At 40.2% G+C, this 19,310-nt stretch overlaps 1 protein-coding gene across 2 annotated transcripts; it reads right to left on the bottom strand.

Moving 5' to 3' along the window:
- Positions 1-4,768: 4,768 nt before the first annotated feature.
- LOC101856654 (calcium-regulated heat stable protein 1) lies at positions 4,769-19,310 on the bottom strand. Of its 2 annotated transcripts, none has more exons than XM_005097995.3 (4): positions 19,163-19,310; positions 10,491-10,649; positions 9,509-9,634; positions 4,769-6,517 (listed from the first exon to the last, which is right to left on the bottom strand). In XM_005097995.3, exons 2-4 carry the CDS (start codon positions 10,616-10,618, stop codon positions 6,334-6,336), a joined length of 438 nt encoding a protein of 145 aa, XP_005098052.1. In that variant the 5' UTR covers positions 10,619-10,649; positions 19,163-19,310; the 3' UTR covers positions 4,769-6,333. The 2 variants fall into 2 exon arrangements, with proteins under 2 accessions (XP_005098052.1, XP_035825585.1); XM_035969692.1 differs by lacking the exon at positions 19,163-19,310 and adding an exon at positions 16,947-16,985.

The following is a 19,310-nucleotide window of genomic DNA, read 5'->3' as shown; positions in this document are numbered from 1 at the left end:
GCAAGGACCATACAAAGTTTGTGTAGGGAAGGAAACTTGTGCAACTCAAAATCTTCATAAAAATGACATTTTTTAGCATCAGCCTATGAATTGAATGGCTAGGTTTTTATGTTGTTCTGTTCTCTTCATGAAGTTGTTAATAGTAACAGTAACAGTCATATATTTCAAAGTTCAAAGGTCCTTTTCTGTGAAAGGACATATTCAGTACAAGATGGCTGTCCTCTGTTTTAAGTGTGTCAACAACAATGCACCAGCATGTCTTTGCAACATGGTCATCGAACATCTTAGCCTTTAAGATCAGCCAAGAAAAAACAGCACTAGAGAAGAGAGAGTGACTCAGAGTGAGAGATCGAGAGAAAGGATCACTATTGGTGCTGAATGGTGAACATGTTCTTCCTATTATTGTAAAACGCATGGACTAGGTGGAAATGCGCTTTATAAATGAAATTGATTATCATTGTTTTTTTCATGTTGTTTTCTTAAACCTTCCATTCCATACCTCTAGATCCATGTCCTGAGGTCAGTAAGGCACATAACATATAATCACACTGTGCCAATATCGTAATCAAGAGCACTCCACTACGCATGCAACAAATTATGATTATTTTTTGTACAGTAATAACTAGATCTAGTATCAAGACATTTATAATGGAACAGGACAACTAGAAAAATAAGTCAATTTCAAAGCTACATTGGCTACTACATAGGCCTGACCAAAAACACACAGATAAGTAAGTAGGCCTACAAGGACAGGCAGAAGTAAACAGGAGAGATGAACAAGAGTTAATACTAATTTTTCTCAGAAACATGGAAGAAGAATATGTGAGGCATTGTGGTGAAATCAGGCGCTCGTAAAAAAATAATGAAATTGAAGGACATACATTTTCCCTCCATTTTGGCAAATCAAATTTTTGTTTTTCTGCTCAACACTTTTTAAGTCCATATAATACACATTTTCATGTGAATTTTACTGAAAAACGTTGAGTAAAGGCACAAAATATGTATTTTTAAAAAAGTTTTCAAGGACTCTCAAGCTATTGAAGTTACTATCCTTTGGCTGCCATTTTCTTGTTAATTTTACAACTGAAACCAGGCAACCTCATCTGCTTCAAACGTAAATATCTTGACTTCTATTCAAGATAGACAGAGTTGGTTTTTTGTTGTTGAAAGCAAAGCAAACGAACAAACTTTCAGATGATCCCAATTACTGCACATGCCCAAAAATTGAGGAGCGCCTGATTCCACTGCATCCTGACACATATAACATGTGCAAAATGTGACCTTACACTACATCACAACAGATGAGACCTGTGTGTACCTCTATATTATATCTACAGAATCCATTCACAAATAATAAACAAAAGGTAGCAACAACAAAAAATACTATTAAAGTGGCCATTTTGACAGAATTCTTTGTAAAAAAGGTGTGTTAAAATACAATTGATGTGCAGCTCAGAACATACTGGGAATGGGAACACAAAAAAACAATCAAGCATAGGCCTATTTTCAGTTTGAGGCTGCCTTACAAAGTGACAGCTTGACACTGCACAGTAATAGTAACAGTTTTAACGTGGATAGAGTATACTGTAAAGTAAAGCAGGGATAAGTGCTACATAAATGCAACTATCATTATTATTATCACTGGTACAATCCTCCCTTCTACGAAAGAAACAATATTTAATTATTACATTTCAATTACCATTGAAGAGATTGCAGACTATAAAAACATTTTTGAGCAATTTCATTTTCTCTCTGTCCATCTTTCTGATCCACTTTTCTTAATCAGCATCTATATCTCTATCTTCTTTCTTCACTTTTTTTCAGTCTTCTCTTTCAATCTTAAGAAAAACAACCCTTCCTGGAGGGGAATCGAACAGCGATGTCACTTGCAATAGGCAAAGATTCTTACCACTAAACTGCCAATGACACATTCCTACTCTCTTTGATGCAAAATTACATTAGATATGAAGCACAATGGTTCACATGAATTTCAGAGTGTGCAAGCCACGGACACAGCAAACATTTCCTTATCAAGGTGTGGAGAAAGTGAAATGTTCTGCTCACCATTTCTCAGTGTGTCATCCTGGGCGAAATGGTCATGGACTTCAGTTCTATGATAAATGATCAGTAAAAAAGCCACTAAATAGCAAAAATCAGGCCTGCCAACTTTTGAAAATGCAAAATCGGGAAAATCAGCGCGGCGTGATGCGTGCTTGGTCATATTGCCGTCACCCTCAACTTATTCATATATTTATATTATATATATCCAGGTTTACTTAAAAGCATTTTACATAGCCGAACTGCCAAACAGTAGCCTAAATGACACACGGCTGATCGGGAAATGTTAGTAACACACGAATTCTGGTATCACCGATTTCATTTGTCATTTTCACTCAAATAATAGTAATATAGTGAAATCCACTTATAGCGAGTCCTGAAATAACGAGAAGTCTGTTATAAAGACACTATTCTAAAACCCCGTTTTTTTCCCTTCTTTATCTTTGTAAATAAAATACAGAATACTGCTATTGCACAATCAGACAAACATGCGAGTTGGCTATAGCAGAATATTGCTGCTGCTGTGCACAGCGCATAGGCCATTTTGATTTATTCATACAAAACCTTGCCAGTTGAGAAATGTGTTGGTGATCTTGCGAAACAAAGAATGGGAGAGCCCACGTGTGCCAACGATGAAGACCAGAGAGAATGAGTGGGGATGATGTGGTATGCACAGACAAGCAGAATGCATCGCGTGATAGGTCAGCCTAGTCTAGATTATCTTAGCCTACCACGCCTCTCACTTCTCTGATGTGGGGATGGAGAGGTCACAACGATGTGACTGTGATGGGATGGATGGAGCAAATGTGTGACGTGCGCAAGCAGATGGAACACACCACAGGGTGTGGTAGGGTGGGGGGACAACACAGCGGATGAGTTAGCCTGGAGAACTTTCTTTCTGAACGCCAACGCCGAGCTGTCAACATTACTAGCACTAGAGAAAGAAACCTTATTCGATTTTTGATCAAGTAAGACCAAGAGATCATGTTGAACCAAATCATCATCAGGGAAGATTACAAAAAGAAACAAACAGAAAACCAGACTCATAGATTCGGCGCACTGTACTATTTCCGTTAAATTTATTACCAGATCCCTTATAACGAGAATCCTGTTATAATGGATGTTTCGCACAGGTCCCCACCCTCTCGTTATAACAGGATTCCACTGTAATATTATAATATAGCGCAGCTCCGAAATAGAGGAAATCAAGACTGTTATCGGAAAGTCGGGAGCAGGGCATCAGATTCGGGAAATTCCCGACAAAATCGGGAAGGTTGGCAGGCCTGAAAAATAAATGTGAGGCAGCGTGGTCAAATCAGTCAAAATAATGAAATAGAAGAAACTGGCTTTTATCTGCCAGTTTGGCAATTTTTATCTAATTTTTGTTTTTTGCCGTAACACCATTGTAGTCCAGTTAAGAACACATCTGTGGGTGGATTTTTACTGAAAAACGTTGATTAAAGGCACAAAAAAATGAAGTTTTCAGTTTCCATGGACTATCAAGCTCTGAAAATATCCAAACTTTGGCGGTCATTTTCTCGCAAATCTACATTTGAAACCAGGCGACCCCACTTTCTTCCATCTCAAATACCTTGATTCCTATTCAAGATAGATGGGCACTTCTTCCATTGATAACAAGACAACTGAACAAGCTTTAAGACGATACCAATGACTCCACATGCCCGAAAATGACGAGCACCTGATTCCACCACGTCATGAAACAAATGCCTATTACTGTAAGGTACACCACTACAGATAGTCTAGACTTCACTTTGATTTTTAATGTTGTCTGAATTTTTTCATGTCATTCGGTTTCTGAGCACTTTAGGTTTAAAAAAATTGGTGGAGTTAGCTCCAGTGGTAGGTGATTATTATCATTCATCTACACAGTGCTTTAGCTTGGCAGATCCTAAGGAGTCTGTGATCAATGAGACAAGGAATTGTCAAAAAAGTCCCAATAACCTCCCCCATCCCCACCCTTAAAAAGAAAAAAAAAAAGAAAATTTTTTTTAACATGGACGGGTCTGGCAGACAAATTTTTCATCCAGTAATAACTGACAAATATAATAGACTACTCACTTTTGAGACAGTTGAATGTATGACTTGTAAAGTCAATTAAGTGCAACTAGCTGCCAGTAAGAGGGTAGTTATTACTATTTTTTTTTTGTTGGTAAGTGTTTTACGGCGCTCGCAACTACATAAGGTAATATGAGTGGCGGGACACACCAAACATGTCCAATGAGTACGAAATTTTGAATTTAGCACAGGTGGCGGCCAAAGTCTACTCTTATCCATTTTGGACCACCAATGGATTTTTAACATGCTTAACTTGCACACGGGACCTCCGAGAAGGTTAGGTGTAGATCTTTCCTACCAGAAGATCAGGGGTGTGGCTGAAAGACAGCAGTAAGCAGGAGCCAAGGAGTAACAGTAGAAAGGCTGCAGAAAGAGTCCAGTGTAGGAGGCAAAGGAGGTGAGGGGGTGGGGGGAAAAAGTGGAGACGAAAGTAGACGCCAGAATATTGAAAGAGAGGAGGAAAGAAGGTGAAAGGAGACAATCTTAGACAAGAAAATTTTCTGTCGCTGCCCGGATTCGAACCCGGGACCTTTGAATGAGAGACAAACACCTTAACCTTTGGGCCATGAGAGCCCCTGAGGGTAGTTAACAGGTGCATAATGTTGGTGCCACTCCATAATACCAGTCCTCTTTCTTTTTTTTTAACAATGCAAAAGCCATCATTGTATGATCTCAAGCTTCAAGCAGACTTAAATCATGACACATTATTGAATACTGAAACCCCTTCTTACAAACTACAACATTCATGGGACAAATCTCTTGCCTTCCATGCTCCATTACACATGCCACCTAGTCAATGTAATCACTACTAAATTGTTTGCCAAAACCAAAGAGGAAACTAAATATATAAATACGCAGACAAAAATTGTTGCAAGAAGTCTCAAAATATCCTATATCTATTTACAAAAATGTTTGGCAATCCTGGTCCCAGTTATAAGATGAGAGATTCTCTTGAACCCTCTATTATCACGTTGAAAGACTTTTGCGTTTGCTGGACCCAAAACCTGGAACACGCTCCAACAAAAACTGACAGAAATATAGAAAAAGTTGAGTTTTTGAAAACACTTTTTTTTAAAAGACATATATTATAATGATCATTTGTAATACTATCATTTTTTCTCACTTCACAAAATGTATTTTTTGTGCTTGTGCACTGTATACTTGTAATGAATGTACAGTTCTCAGAGTTTATTTCCTCTTACGGGATGGAGCTTTAAATGTAAAGTTATTTGTTATCATATTATTTTATGTGCATCCTCCCCCCAACCCCCAATACTTTCGAATGAGTCAGTCCACTTTAACATACCCATATTACATCAACAATGCTCCATTAACATGCAAGAGTAATGCGTACATGATGTTATACATACAGGGCTGCCTACATCAAATTCCCCATTTCAGGTAGATTCTCAGTCAATGACATGTATTTTGGCCAAAAACATGAGTGTGTGTTTGGGTGTACGTTTGGGTGTATATATTCTGTAATCTTTGCTTCTTCGGTGAATCCAGTCACTGCATCTTGATCCAAAAGATTTATTTCTGTACCACTGTAGTAAAATATTTTGCAATTCCTTGTTAGCACCACGATGTAATTTGACCACGCTACAGTTTGTAACTGTTCTGAAAAGAGCAAAAATGTACGGAACATGTGGACATGGCATAGCCGCATTTATCTGGACATATTTTTTCTGGCCCATAAAAAGTTAGGTCTGTATGGGTGCTGTGGACATGCAGCCTGACATTGCAAACACAATTGGCCAAAATTGAACTAACCGTGATAGGACAAGTATAATTTAAAGTTTAAAGAACAAAAATTTCTTTTACGCATTAATAATTAGAGACTTCTCTGAATTCTCAGGTTGTTCCCACTGACTCAGCAACTTATTCAAATCCCAGGTCCCTGCGGCCTGGCAGTCACCCTGTCATCGACCACTTTAAATTCCACTGTAAACTTCAGACCTGAATGTTCACCAAAGTTAAGAGCCACCCCAACAGAGGCGTAAAATAGGTCAACAAAAAGATCCACCACCTGTTGGGGACACACAAAAGAAAATGATTCAATTCTTTTTAAAAATCTAGGCGCCTGTCGTAAATTGGGTAGTAAAGGCACCTTTATCGGTTTGGCAGTTGAACAAATCAAAAATCGGTAGAAATAGGCAGCCCTGCATAAGTAACTAACCAAAACATGTCAAAAATGGTTTACTGTGATCCATATTTTTCTGGTGAAGCAGGTGTAGGAGAATCCCAACGCTCATGCTTCACACCAGGCTTCAAGTGTGTAATTTGCACATGAACAGCTTGCAGCTTCTCCATCTTCGGTGGAATATGAACAGTCTTGTATGTCACTTGATCTCCTTCCTTAGGCACCCATTCGCCTTCAATACTGTGGAAAGCAGAGGGGAAAAATCATATTTTCATGTGTTCTAAAAAGTCAAACAGTTATGTAACAGATTTCTGATATGATACTGTTGTTTTATACCACACAGTGAAACCAATTCAGGTTGTAACTATAATGGGGAACAACTATTAGCCCTCTTTAGTTTTATTAGTTTTAGTAGAGGTTTTAAGGTGCCCGCAACTATATAAGGTCATATGAGCGCCAGAAGTAACAAACATAAAAAATAAAAAGGGGAGATAAGCACGATAGATGTTCGATAGGAAAGAAGGAGCAAACCACACCACAGCGCCCGCCAACCACCCACTATTAGCTCTCAGTGCAGAGTATGAATTATACATCACAAATACTTTTTACAAGCACAGGGCAAGTCAAACTCAGTCGTGGTACAAATGTAACAATCTGAAAATTTCCTCACAGATTGACTTCATACTAAGACGAATTGCCCACAGAACAAAAACGACTGATGCAAGATCAATCCCAAACATCACCTTTGGTACAGATCACCGACCAGTGATGATGACGAGTAAGGAGAAAAAAAAAACCCATTCGAAAACAGAAGAAGAAACATTCAGAGAAAATGAATTTTTAAAAACTCAATGAAGAGGGTAATGTGCAGAAAGTTGAGGACGAGATCACAAAGGGACTAGAAAACCAAGACGCCAGTGCAATGAACGTTGAAGAAATATGGGCCCTCTTTAAAACCTTGCTAACAGAGACACCGATAAAGGTATGCGGAAAGAAGAGAATTGGGAGAGGATTACAGGATCCATTAAAGGAACACCATGGAGGAATGACAGCGTCAAAGAGGCCACCAAAGAAAAGAAGAATCTTTTTCAGAAATCAGTAAAATCCAAGGACGAAAACAACTACACGCAATACAGACTAGCAAGAAGGAACAGCAAAAGAGTTTGTAGAGCATCAAAAAATGAATCATGAGCAAAATATGGAGAGAACCAAAGCGAACCGTGCAATAAATCACCACCTGACTTTTTTTCTTTTTTGTTTTGTTTTAGTAGAAGTTTTGCGGCGCTCGCAACTGCATTAGGTCATATGAGTGCCAAGGGGTGGATGTCAACAGAGAAATCCTTACAGGGAATCAGATTTACTCTGCTCACCGCTCTAGCTTCAACGGCACAAAGTCTGCTTCGACTATCAAGGCACCCCGGAAATAGCGGGTCACAAGAGTGTGACAAACATACAAAAAAAGTAGAGGAAAATGACGATAGTAAGGACTAGGAAAGAAAAAGCAGCAGTTCCCTGTTGTAGTTCAGGCACAGTTATGAGCATGACATTGTTGGATCAGCCCATTTACAATTCTACTGTGCATTAGAATGAGAAATGTCCCCCCCCCCCCCCCCCCCCCCCCCCCCACCACCAAAAAAAACAACATCTATGACTTTTAACAGTGAAGATTCATTGCTTTGAAAATACCCCAAAATCTGGCGTATCCAGGGAAAAGTGCACATGAAATACTGGCATTCTTTGGGAATGCATGAAAGATGCAGTGTGAAAAGGTTGGTTTACAATTTTGTGATTATTTTTTAAATTTAATACAATGTCTTGCAACATGGAGGGGAAAATTTGACTATTTGAAGCTTTTAGTCATTTTCTTTTGTGTAATATAATACAAGTGTAATGAGGGCTGATTTCCCATTTTTGAAAAAGTGCTTGAAAATTTTCAGTCAAAAAATCTTTAAATGCTTGTACATTTATTACTCATAAAGGTAATTTGATCTGGGTTTGTTTTGTTTGTTGTTGTTTTCATTTTTCCTTATTTGAAAAGCGGAACCTAAATAAATGAGCATTTTCAATTTAAAACAATAAAAAAAAATTTCATTTGGACTACCTACTAACTAAACACACAAATACAGGAGAGAGTCAGCAGATATAGTAGATCAATATAAAACAATTGTATGCTTAAATTACTTTACTTATAACTAAAAAAAACCCAAACACATCAAATTTGGAAGAAAAAGAATAAACATACAGTGGAATCCATTTACAACAACTGGAATATCAACAACCTGAGATTAGCGAGACAATTTAATTCCCCATCTCTGGGGTTTAAAGTACAACAGTTTTCTTCATTCACTCATTTGAACTATATAATGTATACTGGAGTAACTAGGCTAGTAATTAGAAATTTCAGTAATAGTGAGAAAATGGTAACTCCTCCAGCTTGGAGGAAAACGTGGCGGCTCAACCATCAAACCATGCTACACTTGTCATTTCGTCGATAAGCCGATAGGAGCGACTCTCCTGTCCCCAAGTGAGAACACGTCTCCCTTCCTTTCTTCAAACACACACACATATGAAAAAACACACACACAAAAAAGAAAGCCCTGCACCATGCACATAGGCTCTTCGTTGCAATTCACTGTCTGTGCTCGTAATGTAGCATGATGTAACCACCTGAGTATCAACTGTCACTGTATGCAAGACAAGTCACGTAGGCAGCGATGATTGATGTTTGGATGAAGTGTTTAGTGCATGTAGGTTGACTGGTCCTAGGCACTGCTCCACATACCCCAGGCTGGACAATCAAATCATCAGCTACTAACCAGTAAACGCATTTTACAATAATCCCCAACTCCAAGCCAACCTTCTTATACAGATATCCAAAAGACAACTACATAAACCCCATTACACTTGAGACAACAACAGTGGATTTATGATTGAGAATCCATGACACTTGGAAAGCTGAAAGAACATGGACATCCCTGACACTGACAAAGAGCCAACTGGAAAATCTAAAATGTTAAAATCCCAACATCGAACAGAATTGATATTGAAATCAATATCCTCTGTTAATTTTCGATCTGTCTTATACTTATACTTATAAATGAACACACAATTTTGCGGTAATTCTTCACAACAGCTTTCAAAAAATTTCGTAACTTCTGCTTCATACACATTGTTTTTTACATGAAAAAAGGTGATCAGTGACAATCATGAAAGACCTGTGTCAACACTTACTCAGAAATGTGTACAAAGATGTCTGCCTTCTCTCCATCATCAGGATGAAGGAAGCCATGACCCCTCTGCCGACAAAACATCTTCACTGTGCCTTTGTACGTTGGCCCTTCAGCAGCTCTTTCTGACCTGATTATGAAAAAAAAAAAAAACCCACCCAAAAATGACATATAGATCTAATATCATAATGCATGTCAAAATTAAGTTTAAAGATATTTTTTTAAATTCAAACGACTAGATGTATGTAACAGAGCTCTTACAAAAATCCTGAACATCTTAATTGTCAACATCGAACTTGAAAAGAAGTCAAGCTAATAATGATCAGGCTCAACAACAAAAAAGAAAGATTATTTTTAGTTAACATAGATGCTTGAATTATTAAGGAAAACATCAATTTAGTACCAAACAAGTGATGCATTTTTAGAAAAACAAATGAGACAATAAAGAGCAATTTGCAAAATAGCATCAGTTACAGTGAGTCCCACTTATATCAGTTTCATTTATAACAAGATTTTGAATATTATCACTACAGCAAGCTTATAATAAATTTGTTACGGGAATAAATAACCGAATGAAAATTGGACTGTGGGTGCTAGACGTACCACAGATGTATGTGCACTCACAAATAGTTGTAAAACACACAGAGCATGCTATAGACCATGAATTTGTGCTAAATAGACATGCAAGTATTATTATCATAATTATTTTTATCAACTGTGCATCTCAAATTATGTCTAGATCTAGTCAACCTCCATGAGACTAAATAAAATACTGACAAAAAAAGAAAATAGAGATGAGGCGAAAAAAATATTACTGAAAAAGAAAGTAACAATAAGTCATAAATTGGAGAGGGCAATCTACGTTTTAAAAAAGTGATCATACTGGTTTATCATTAATTACAGTGTATAAACCTGATCCCCGTTTATATCAGGGACATCACCACAGTCCCGATGGTCCTGTTCTGGCCTGGGACAACTGTACTTACATTGATTTCGTCCGTGTCCTCCTCGTTGGAACAGGACTTGGAAGCAAAAAGCCATGTGCACTTGGTGAATTTGAGATCTGAGCATTATTCCGTGCTTGAGTCTCAGGTATATCTTGTGGACTTGACATTTTGAAGGCTCAAATCCTCAGGTCTCTCAGTCTGCAATGCCCAGAACATATGAGGATATGAATAAGCCTAGTAGATTTTTAAGTTATTATGATTTTATTTTAGCACAGAAACTCCCCGTTTTTTAAATTGAATTTGACATCAGTTTGTTCAAAGGATGAAATTAAGTAACAGAGCAATAAAAGTTCTTCAAATTCTTCTATTTTGCAAGAGAAATATTCTCCTCTGCGGATGTACTGGTCATTGTCAAACATTGACGGCCGTGTTATTATTTAATATTGGTGGTCAAGCATGTCATATTGTCTGCTTGTAGGGTGGTGAAATTTGTTACGGGAATAAAAGACCGAATGAAAATTGGACTGTGGGTGCTAGACGTACCACAGATGCAGATGTATGTGCGCTCACGAATAGTTGTAAAACATACAGAGCATGCTATAGACCACGAATTTGTGCTAAATAGAGATACAAGTATTATTTTATCATAATCATTTTTATCAACTGTGCATTTCAAATTATGTCTAGTCAACCTCCATGAGACTAACTAAATTCGCCTCCACAAACTCCCCATATTTCTAATTTCAATTTTATACCATACATAGTTTTAGTAAGTATTAAGGAGCTCGCAACTGCATACGGTCATATGAGTGCACGAAACACAAGTTGGATACATTCACAACAGTTCACTGCATGGCTTGGCTTGGGTCAACGTTCAGATTTTAAAATATTAAAAACTTGAGGTAAAACAACAATCTAAAAAATAATAACCTGTTTAAATTCAAAATAACTGTACAGTGGAATCCTGTTATAACGAGAGGGAGGGGATCGGAGCAAAATGGCTGTTATAGCAGGATTCTCGCTATAAGGGATCCAGTAATAAATTCAAAGGAAACTGTAAAGTAGGCCTAATCTATGAGTTTGGTCTTCTGTTTATTTCCTTTTGCTATCTTCTAGGGTTGGGGCGAGCGGACGGACGGGTTCGTTACTCGCGGACTCAGTCAGAGCGAACGGGTAACGGACGGCCATGAGAGCGAACTGCGAACCTCAAGACAGTTCGTTTTTTTGGGTCCGCTCCACAATTTGACTCTCTCAGCGAGCGGACTGCGGACCTCAAGCCTCAAGTCAGTTCGTTTTTTGGGGTCCGCTCCACAATTTTATTCACTGGGCGGGCGGGCTAACGGACGAACTCTAGCAGACGAGATACTCGACGCGAGATTAGACCCGTCTCTATTGTTTGTTAATTAGGCCTGATGTTTCAAACCACTAGCGGTGCCACAGATAGTGAGAGAGGCTGGTGACGTAGTACTATGAGTGTAACCTTTCACCTCATGCGTGGGGCACACTGTGTACGTTTTAATTATCTCAAAGGCCGGGGGGCGGAAATATCCGCCATGAGCCATGAACGCCTTGCTACAATGTGGGACAGGAGGGTGATTTTTTAATTTTTTAATTTTTTTTTGGGGGGGGGGGTGCAAGTTGTAGACATTGGAAGGAGTCGTTCCCGTCCGTCCGCCCGCTCGAATACATGGAGTCTCTCGGTCCGCCGGCTCGCTAAACGAACTGTGTCTCTGTCCGATGTGTAGCGAGTAGCGAACTACTCTTCACAAACGGACGGTTCGTTACCCGTCCGCTCGTTTGCGGGTAGTGCCAGCGGGTAGTTTGTTACTCGCGGACGCTAATTTTGCAAGCCCGATCCAACCCTACTATCTTCCCTGATGATAATTTTGATTCAACATGACCTCTAGGTCTTACTTGATCAAAAATCGAATCAGGTTTCTTTCTCTAGTGCTAGATCTAGTGATGTTCACTAGCAGCTCGGCGTTGGCGATCTGAAAGAAAGGGCTCTGGGCTATACTATTCTCTGACCGTCTAGGCTCTGGGCTAACTCGCCCTTTGTGTTTTCCCCCACCCCACCACATCCTCTGGTGCATTCCGTCAGCTTGCGCACGTCACACATTTGCTCCACCCATCACATTGCTGTGACCTCTCCATCCCTGTATCGGAGAAGTGACAGGCATGGTAGGCCTTGATAATCTAAACTAGGCTTACGCTGGCCTATCAAGCGATGCGTTCTGCTTATCTGCGCATGCTACATCCTCCCCACTCAGTCGCTCTGGCCTTCATTGTTGACACACATGGGCTCTCCCATTCTTTGTTTCACTAGATCACCAACAAGTTTCTCAACTGGCGAGGTTTTACATATATTATAATTGGCCTATACGCTGTGCACAGCAGCAGGAATATTCCGCTATAACCGACTCACGTGTTTGTCTGACTGCGCTATAGCAGTATTTTATTTACAAAGATAAAGAAGAGAAAAAAAAACAGGGTTTTAGAATAGTGTCTTTATAACAGACCTCGTTTTTTCCGGACTCGTTATAAGTGGACTCCACTGTTTACAATTTTCCGTAAAGGCCAATGGCCTTTCTAAAATCAAGGATTCTGTTGGGATCAACGACGGAAAACAGATCTTGCAATTTTTTGCATCTAAAATATTACCTTCGGGTCTCTCCAAAGTCTAGACATTCTGTTAAAATGGTATAATCTGTGTCGCATCGGACACAAACAGCTTCTCATCTCCCTGAAGGAGGCATTTATGTATCAGGGACATGTGTCCGAAGCGTAACTGAGTAAAAATGACTTCATCTCTTCTGGAGAGGCCTGAAGGTTTTTGTGGACCCAGTTTAGGCTTAATGTTGTGTGGTTTGTTGTTGGTTTGTTTTTTTCCAAAGGGTCTCTCACAGACTGGTGGTGTAGTTTTTTACTTTATTTTTAAAGTCAGTTTGTGGAAGAGTGTTCGTTGTTGATCCTAACAGAAGGGACAAGGATTCCTTTGCCAGGAGATCCACCTGCTTGTTTCCTCGGACGCCCACATGGCTAGGTAGCCACGTGAACATGATATTTTTCCCGGTTTCATTTAAAGGGTGTATTTTTTGTTGTAACCTATTATTTTTGGGTGTAAGAGTGTGTAGTTTGTAAGTGAGGTGATCGAAGCAAGACAGGGATTTTTTTGTTTGTTTACAGGAAAGACTTTAGTTTTTACTGGGTCACTAAATGCAAAATAGGTTACTGACAAGGTCGATCAGTCTTGTTTTCTCACGGTACCTTTTGAAGGCATTTTCAAATGAAGTATACTCCGGGAACGTTGCCCTAACCACAACTGAATATTCAGACATTTAAAAATCTCTAGATCTAGATCAAGCTCTAGAAATTGAATGCGATGCAAAAAATGCTTCTTCCCAGTCCTTGTGGAATGGCAGAATGAAAGACCACGCCTAAGTCTCGTAAATAACCAAAAAATCTCCAGAATGGAACCTGTTAGGAGAAATAGAGTTCCAAGTTTATTTTCCCGAACGTTCGGCCTTTTTTGTACAGTGGGTGTCGCATTCAGCGAGGTTGCCGGGACCGGCTTGTTGTCCTCGTTGGATTCGACCTCTCGTTGAACGTGACTAAGGCTAAAGAAAAGAAAGGAGACAAGTTATTAAAAATCATTATTTTATATTAAACCATGTACATGTACCAATACCAGTAATTAAAACAGTTGTTCTCCCTGATGACGAAAATCTCAAACAGCATCAGTGTGTGCATGATTGAGCTGTGTTCTGACCGTCATTTCTACATCATGTTTAAAAACATTTTTTTCGGGAACACTTTTCGTGTGGAAGCATAACTTCTCACTTCTAGGCTTAGATCCACATAATGTAAAGGCGGGAGCTTGGATTTTCTGAAAATTGAAAAAAAAGGTCTCGATCTAGATACCTCCATCCAGAGTTGATCCAGTTTCACAGAGCCTGCATCGCGTTCCCACCCACCCCGTTCCATCCCTATTGTAGGCCAACCCTCACCCATCCTCTTGACTTTGGGGCCCATAATGTTAGGAGGCACACTAGATCTAGCGATACAACGTGTTGGGAATCGAGGATGGGCCTTGTGCTTCGCCTGAGATGGAGAGAAAGGAAAAAAAATTCTTGGCTTTTGGGGCCCCTAATTGCTTTTTTATTTGGTTATCGTGACCTCGTTGAAAGCGACTTGGGTCTGTGTGCAACTTCGTTGGAGCTGACGTACATTTACAAAGAGATAAAGAGGAAAAAATCTGGGATTAAGGATTGCTTCATTGGAGCCGACTTCTCGTTGAATGCGACACCCACTGTATTATTTTGGCCGGATTGAACTTTGGTGGACCCACCGTGTTTACATGTGTATTAACGAAGAGGCTATTCGGACTGGAGTCCGAACAGCCGACGGAAGCTATTCAGACTCAAAGTCCAGTGTGTGTGCGAAATCACCGGTTGTACTGTAAGCGAGGTCTATACTCGAGTCCGAATAGTCTCCTGTTGCTATATTCGGACTTTAAACCAGTGGTAAGCTATTACACTGCGTTTCATGACTACAAAGGGATCAAAACATAAAATTCATAATCAGTCCTTATAAGACAGCCCCTCCTCCCCTCTCTCTCTTACTTTTCCTCTCTCTCTTTCTCTTACTTTTTCTTTCTCCATCTTACTTCCCCAGGCTCGTCCCACCACCTTCACCCCCTTTTTTTTGTGCATGATGCATATCCCCTCCCATACCGTTGCCCACTGCCTGGCCCTACTATTATATTACGAAGAGACTATTTCTCCAAACGTTCGGGATAAAATCTTGAACTCTATTTCTTCCAACGATTTCCGTTCTCGAGATTTTTTTGTTATTTGTGAGATTTAGGCGTCATCTTTCATTCTGTCATTCTGCGAGGACAGAGAAGAAGCATCTTTTGCATCAAATTCAACTTCTAGAGCTAGAGATTTTTAAATGTCTGAATATTCAGATACTTGACAGTCATGGTTGGCGCAATGTTCCCGGACTACACTTCATTTGAAAATGCCTTCAAAAGGTACTGTGAGAAAACAAAACTGATCGACCTTGGCAGTAACCTATTTTGCATTAGTCACCCAGCAAAAACTAAAATCCCTCATGTAAACAAATAAAAAATCCCTCCACCTCCCCTCCGCACACCTTACACACACACTCACACTCACGCACACACACTCACTCACACACACACATCCACACAAACACACACACGGGCCACTCCATTCACAATTATTATCAACAAATCTCGAGAACGGAAACCGTTCGGAGAAATGGTCCTAGATTCTAGAGTTCAAGTTTTTCCCGAGCGTTTAAAGAAATAGGGCCGGCCTAAAAAATACGAAGTGACTATTTCTCCGAACGTTCGGGAAAATAAAGTTGCACTCTATTTCTCCAAACGGTTTCTGATCTCGAGATTTTTTGGGTTATTTGCGAGATTTGGGCATCATCCTTTCACTCTGCCATTCTATTAGGACTAGGAAGAAGCATTTTTTGCATCGAATTCAATTTATAGAGCTAGATCTAGATCTAGATATTTTTAAATGTCTGAATATTCAGATATTTCAGTTGTGGTTGGGGCAACGTTCCCGGACTATACTTTTTTCATTTGAAAATACCTTCAAAAGGCATTGCGAGAAAACAAGACTGCTCGACCTTGGCAGTAATTAACCTATTTTGCATTTAGTCACACAGCAAAAACTAAAGGCTGGCTCTATTTCTCCAAACGTTCGGGAAAATAAACATGAACTCTATTTCTCCGGAAGGGTTTCCGCTCTCGAGATTTGTTGATAATAAGCGAATGGAGTGGCCCGTGTGTGTGTGTGTTTGTGTGTGTGTGTGTGTGTGTGTGTGAGATGTGAACAGATTGGGGGGGGGGGGGCGTGGAGGGATTTATTTTTACCTGAAGGATTTTAGTTTTTGCTGGGTGACTAAATGCAAACGAAGTGACTATTCGGACCCGAGTCCGAATATGAAAAAATGTTATTCGGACTCTGATTCTTGTCCAGCATGACATAATTTCCGACTTACGACTTCCTGTGACTCGTGACTCCGGCTTCCTGTCCTGCCTCACTCGTGTCTCGTCTCAGGCTGGGTAGAGACCGGGATCACTTTGGGCAAAATGGCGTTTTGTGCAGGACCGAGTTTTTATCTTACGCTGAATTTGAGGCCGGCCTGAAAAGTTATAGCGCTTCTAATAAATGTTTATTTGTCAAGAGGTCACCAGAAGCAATTAAAGATGGCTCGTTAGCGTATGTCGGGGTCGGAAGGGCGGCCTGCACACGTGTCGCTGTGTGTGCGTGTCGGGGAGGGGGCACTATCGGTTCGGGCGTTGAACGTCGCATACGCACCTGTCTTTTATCCCCCGGCAACTGATCATTATTACAATGATAAGCTAGTCTAGATGTAGATCTACGTAATGAATTGCGCGCTGGTCTATGGAATCAAAAGTTGCCGTATGCTCGGCTCTACACAGCAACACACCTTTTTCTTGGTAAACAATCGAGATGACACAGGCTTGTGTATTTGAACGAATCGGTCTTTTTTATACACAGCTCATAATGTGTAGGTGCCAGGTGGTCTGTTATCTTCAATTTTACCTTTTTCTGTAACAAAGAAAGTGGGAAACATGGGGGGTGGGGGGCGTATCAATGAGGCGGCGGGCATTTGATTGGCAGATAAGGTGTGGGGGAAACTAAAAAATGGCGGAAAATTGGAAGCACTGAACGTTAGATCTATAGAACGAAGACACTTCCTTTTTTCCGGACTCGAGTCCGAATAACGACGGCCAAATATATGCAAAATAGGTTACTGCCAAGGTCGAGCAGTCTTGTTTTCTCTCAGTAGTCTACCTTTTGAAGGTATTTTCAAATGAAGAATGTCCGGGAATATTGCCCCAACCACGAATGAAGTATCGGAATATTCAGACATTTAAAAATCTCTAGATCTAGCTCTAGAAAGGAAGTGGCTATTCTCATCCGGGGTGAGAATAGAAAAACGATCTACCTCTCACCCCGGGTGAGACTTGCCAGCGTAGGCTATTCTCACCCGGTGCGAAACAAGACCTGCTTTTCCTCTTGGAATACTGTCTATCGGTGTGGATGATCAAATTGATAAAAGCCAAGAAAAAATTACGTTATAGCACAAAAGTAAGCTAATTTGATAGTCTTCAAAGACGCTATGGCTATTTCACTGTTCGAATCGAGCCGAACTACGCGGGTCGCCATTTTGTTTTGCCCGGAAGTTCTCGCAAGATCTACTCCTCCCCCCTCTCTCTCTCTCTCTCTGTCTCTTTCTGAATACTGTCAATCGGTGTGGACGATCAAATTGACCAAAACAAAGTTAAAAAATGGTGTTAAAACACAAAAGTAAATTAATTTGGTTGTCTACAAAGATGCTACGTCTATTTGACTTTTCAAATCGAGCCGAACTACGCGGGTCGCCATTTTGTTTTGACCGGAAGTTCTCGCGATACTCCTCTCTCTCTCTCTCCACTGCCCACAGACAAAATTGTACGCTTTTAGTAGGCTACAGTTGTAATGGAACGTTTGTTCACGCCACAGAATTCTACAATTTTTCTGTTATCACAGTGTAGAATTCTGTGGTTTAGGGTGAACTGAACGCAAAATTTGTTGGCCTAGATCTAGGCTATAACGGTGAACGCACACCGGGTGAGAATAGCCAAAAGACTCGCCTGCACTATTCTCACCCCGGGTGAGAATAGAGGTGGCCCTCTAGAAATTGAATTTGGGGCAAAAAATGCTTCTTCTTAGTCCTCGCAGAGTGGCAGAATGAAAAGATGACGCCTAAATCTCGCAAATAACCCAAAAAATCTCGAGGTCGGAAACCGTTCGGAGAAATAGAGTTCAGCTTTATTTTCCCGAACAATCGGAGAAATAGTCACTTCATTTCATCCTTCATGTAAACCTCCCCCCCCCAATCCGTTCACACCTTGCCTTACACACACACACACATATATATATATTATATACACATATAATATATATATGCACACTCCCACATACACACACACACGGGCCACTCCATTCGCTTAAATTATCAACAAATCTCGAGAACGGAAACCGTTCAGAGAAAGAAATAGAGTGAGTTCAAGTTTATTTTCCCGAACGTTCGGAGAAATAATAATAATAGAGCCGAGCTGGCCTAAAAAAATATGGAGGGGAGTGGGGGGTTCAGGGGGGCATGCTGAATTTTACCATAATTTGATGTTTTGCAGTTAGGTTGCATCCCTGTTCTTTGTGTAGCCTATTTGGCGCTTTTTTGGTAGTTCCCACCCCGCAATTTTATTCATGGGTTTGGGCCACAAGAGTAGGGGGGTTTCAGGGAGGCTTGCCCCCCTGACCTAATAAAAACGAATTTTACCATATTTAATGTTTTGCAGTTGTTAGGTTTGATATCTTAGCTCACCGCGAATCAAACGTATAAATCTAGATCTAGATGTAGGTCAGGCTCAAATAAGGGGGGTGGGAACTACCGAAAAAGCACCGCCTATTTGGTCATCAAGACTTATGGATTTCTTCTCTGATGTAAACAAATGGATCGAACGGAACAACAACTACAGTACAGTACAAGATCACCCACCAGTGGGTTAACAGTTTCAAAATGGCTACCGATGGAACGGGAAGGCAATTTTCAAAGAATCACGATTCTATATCAAGTAGAATAAAAACAAGTCTTACCTTCAAATGTGTGACTTATTCAATCAAGTATCATTTAATTTATAGCGCTGTTTCTGGGAGTGGTTTGCGTTGAATTCGTTCACTGGGTCCCCTGGCTCTGACACTGGATCTTGGGAAATTTCACCAGAGTTGCCTCCCTGCCACCCCG

This window comes from Aplysia californica, unplaced genomic scaffold, assembly GCF_000002075.1.
Source record: "Aplysia californica isolate F4 #8 unplaced genomic scaffold, AplCal3.0 scaffold00170, whole genome shotgun sequence".
Classification (NCBI taxonomy): Eukaryota; Metazoa; Mollusca; class Gastropoda; order Aplysiida; family Aplysiidae; genus Aplysia; species Aplysia californica.
The sequence above is the reverse complement of the archived record's forward strand: the minus strand, read 5'-3'. Positions and strand labels throughout refer to the sequence as shown.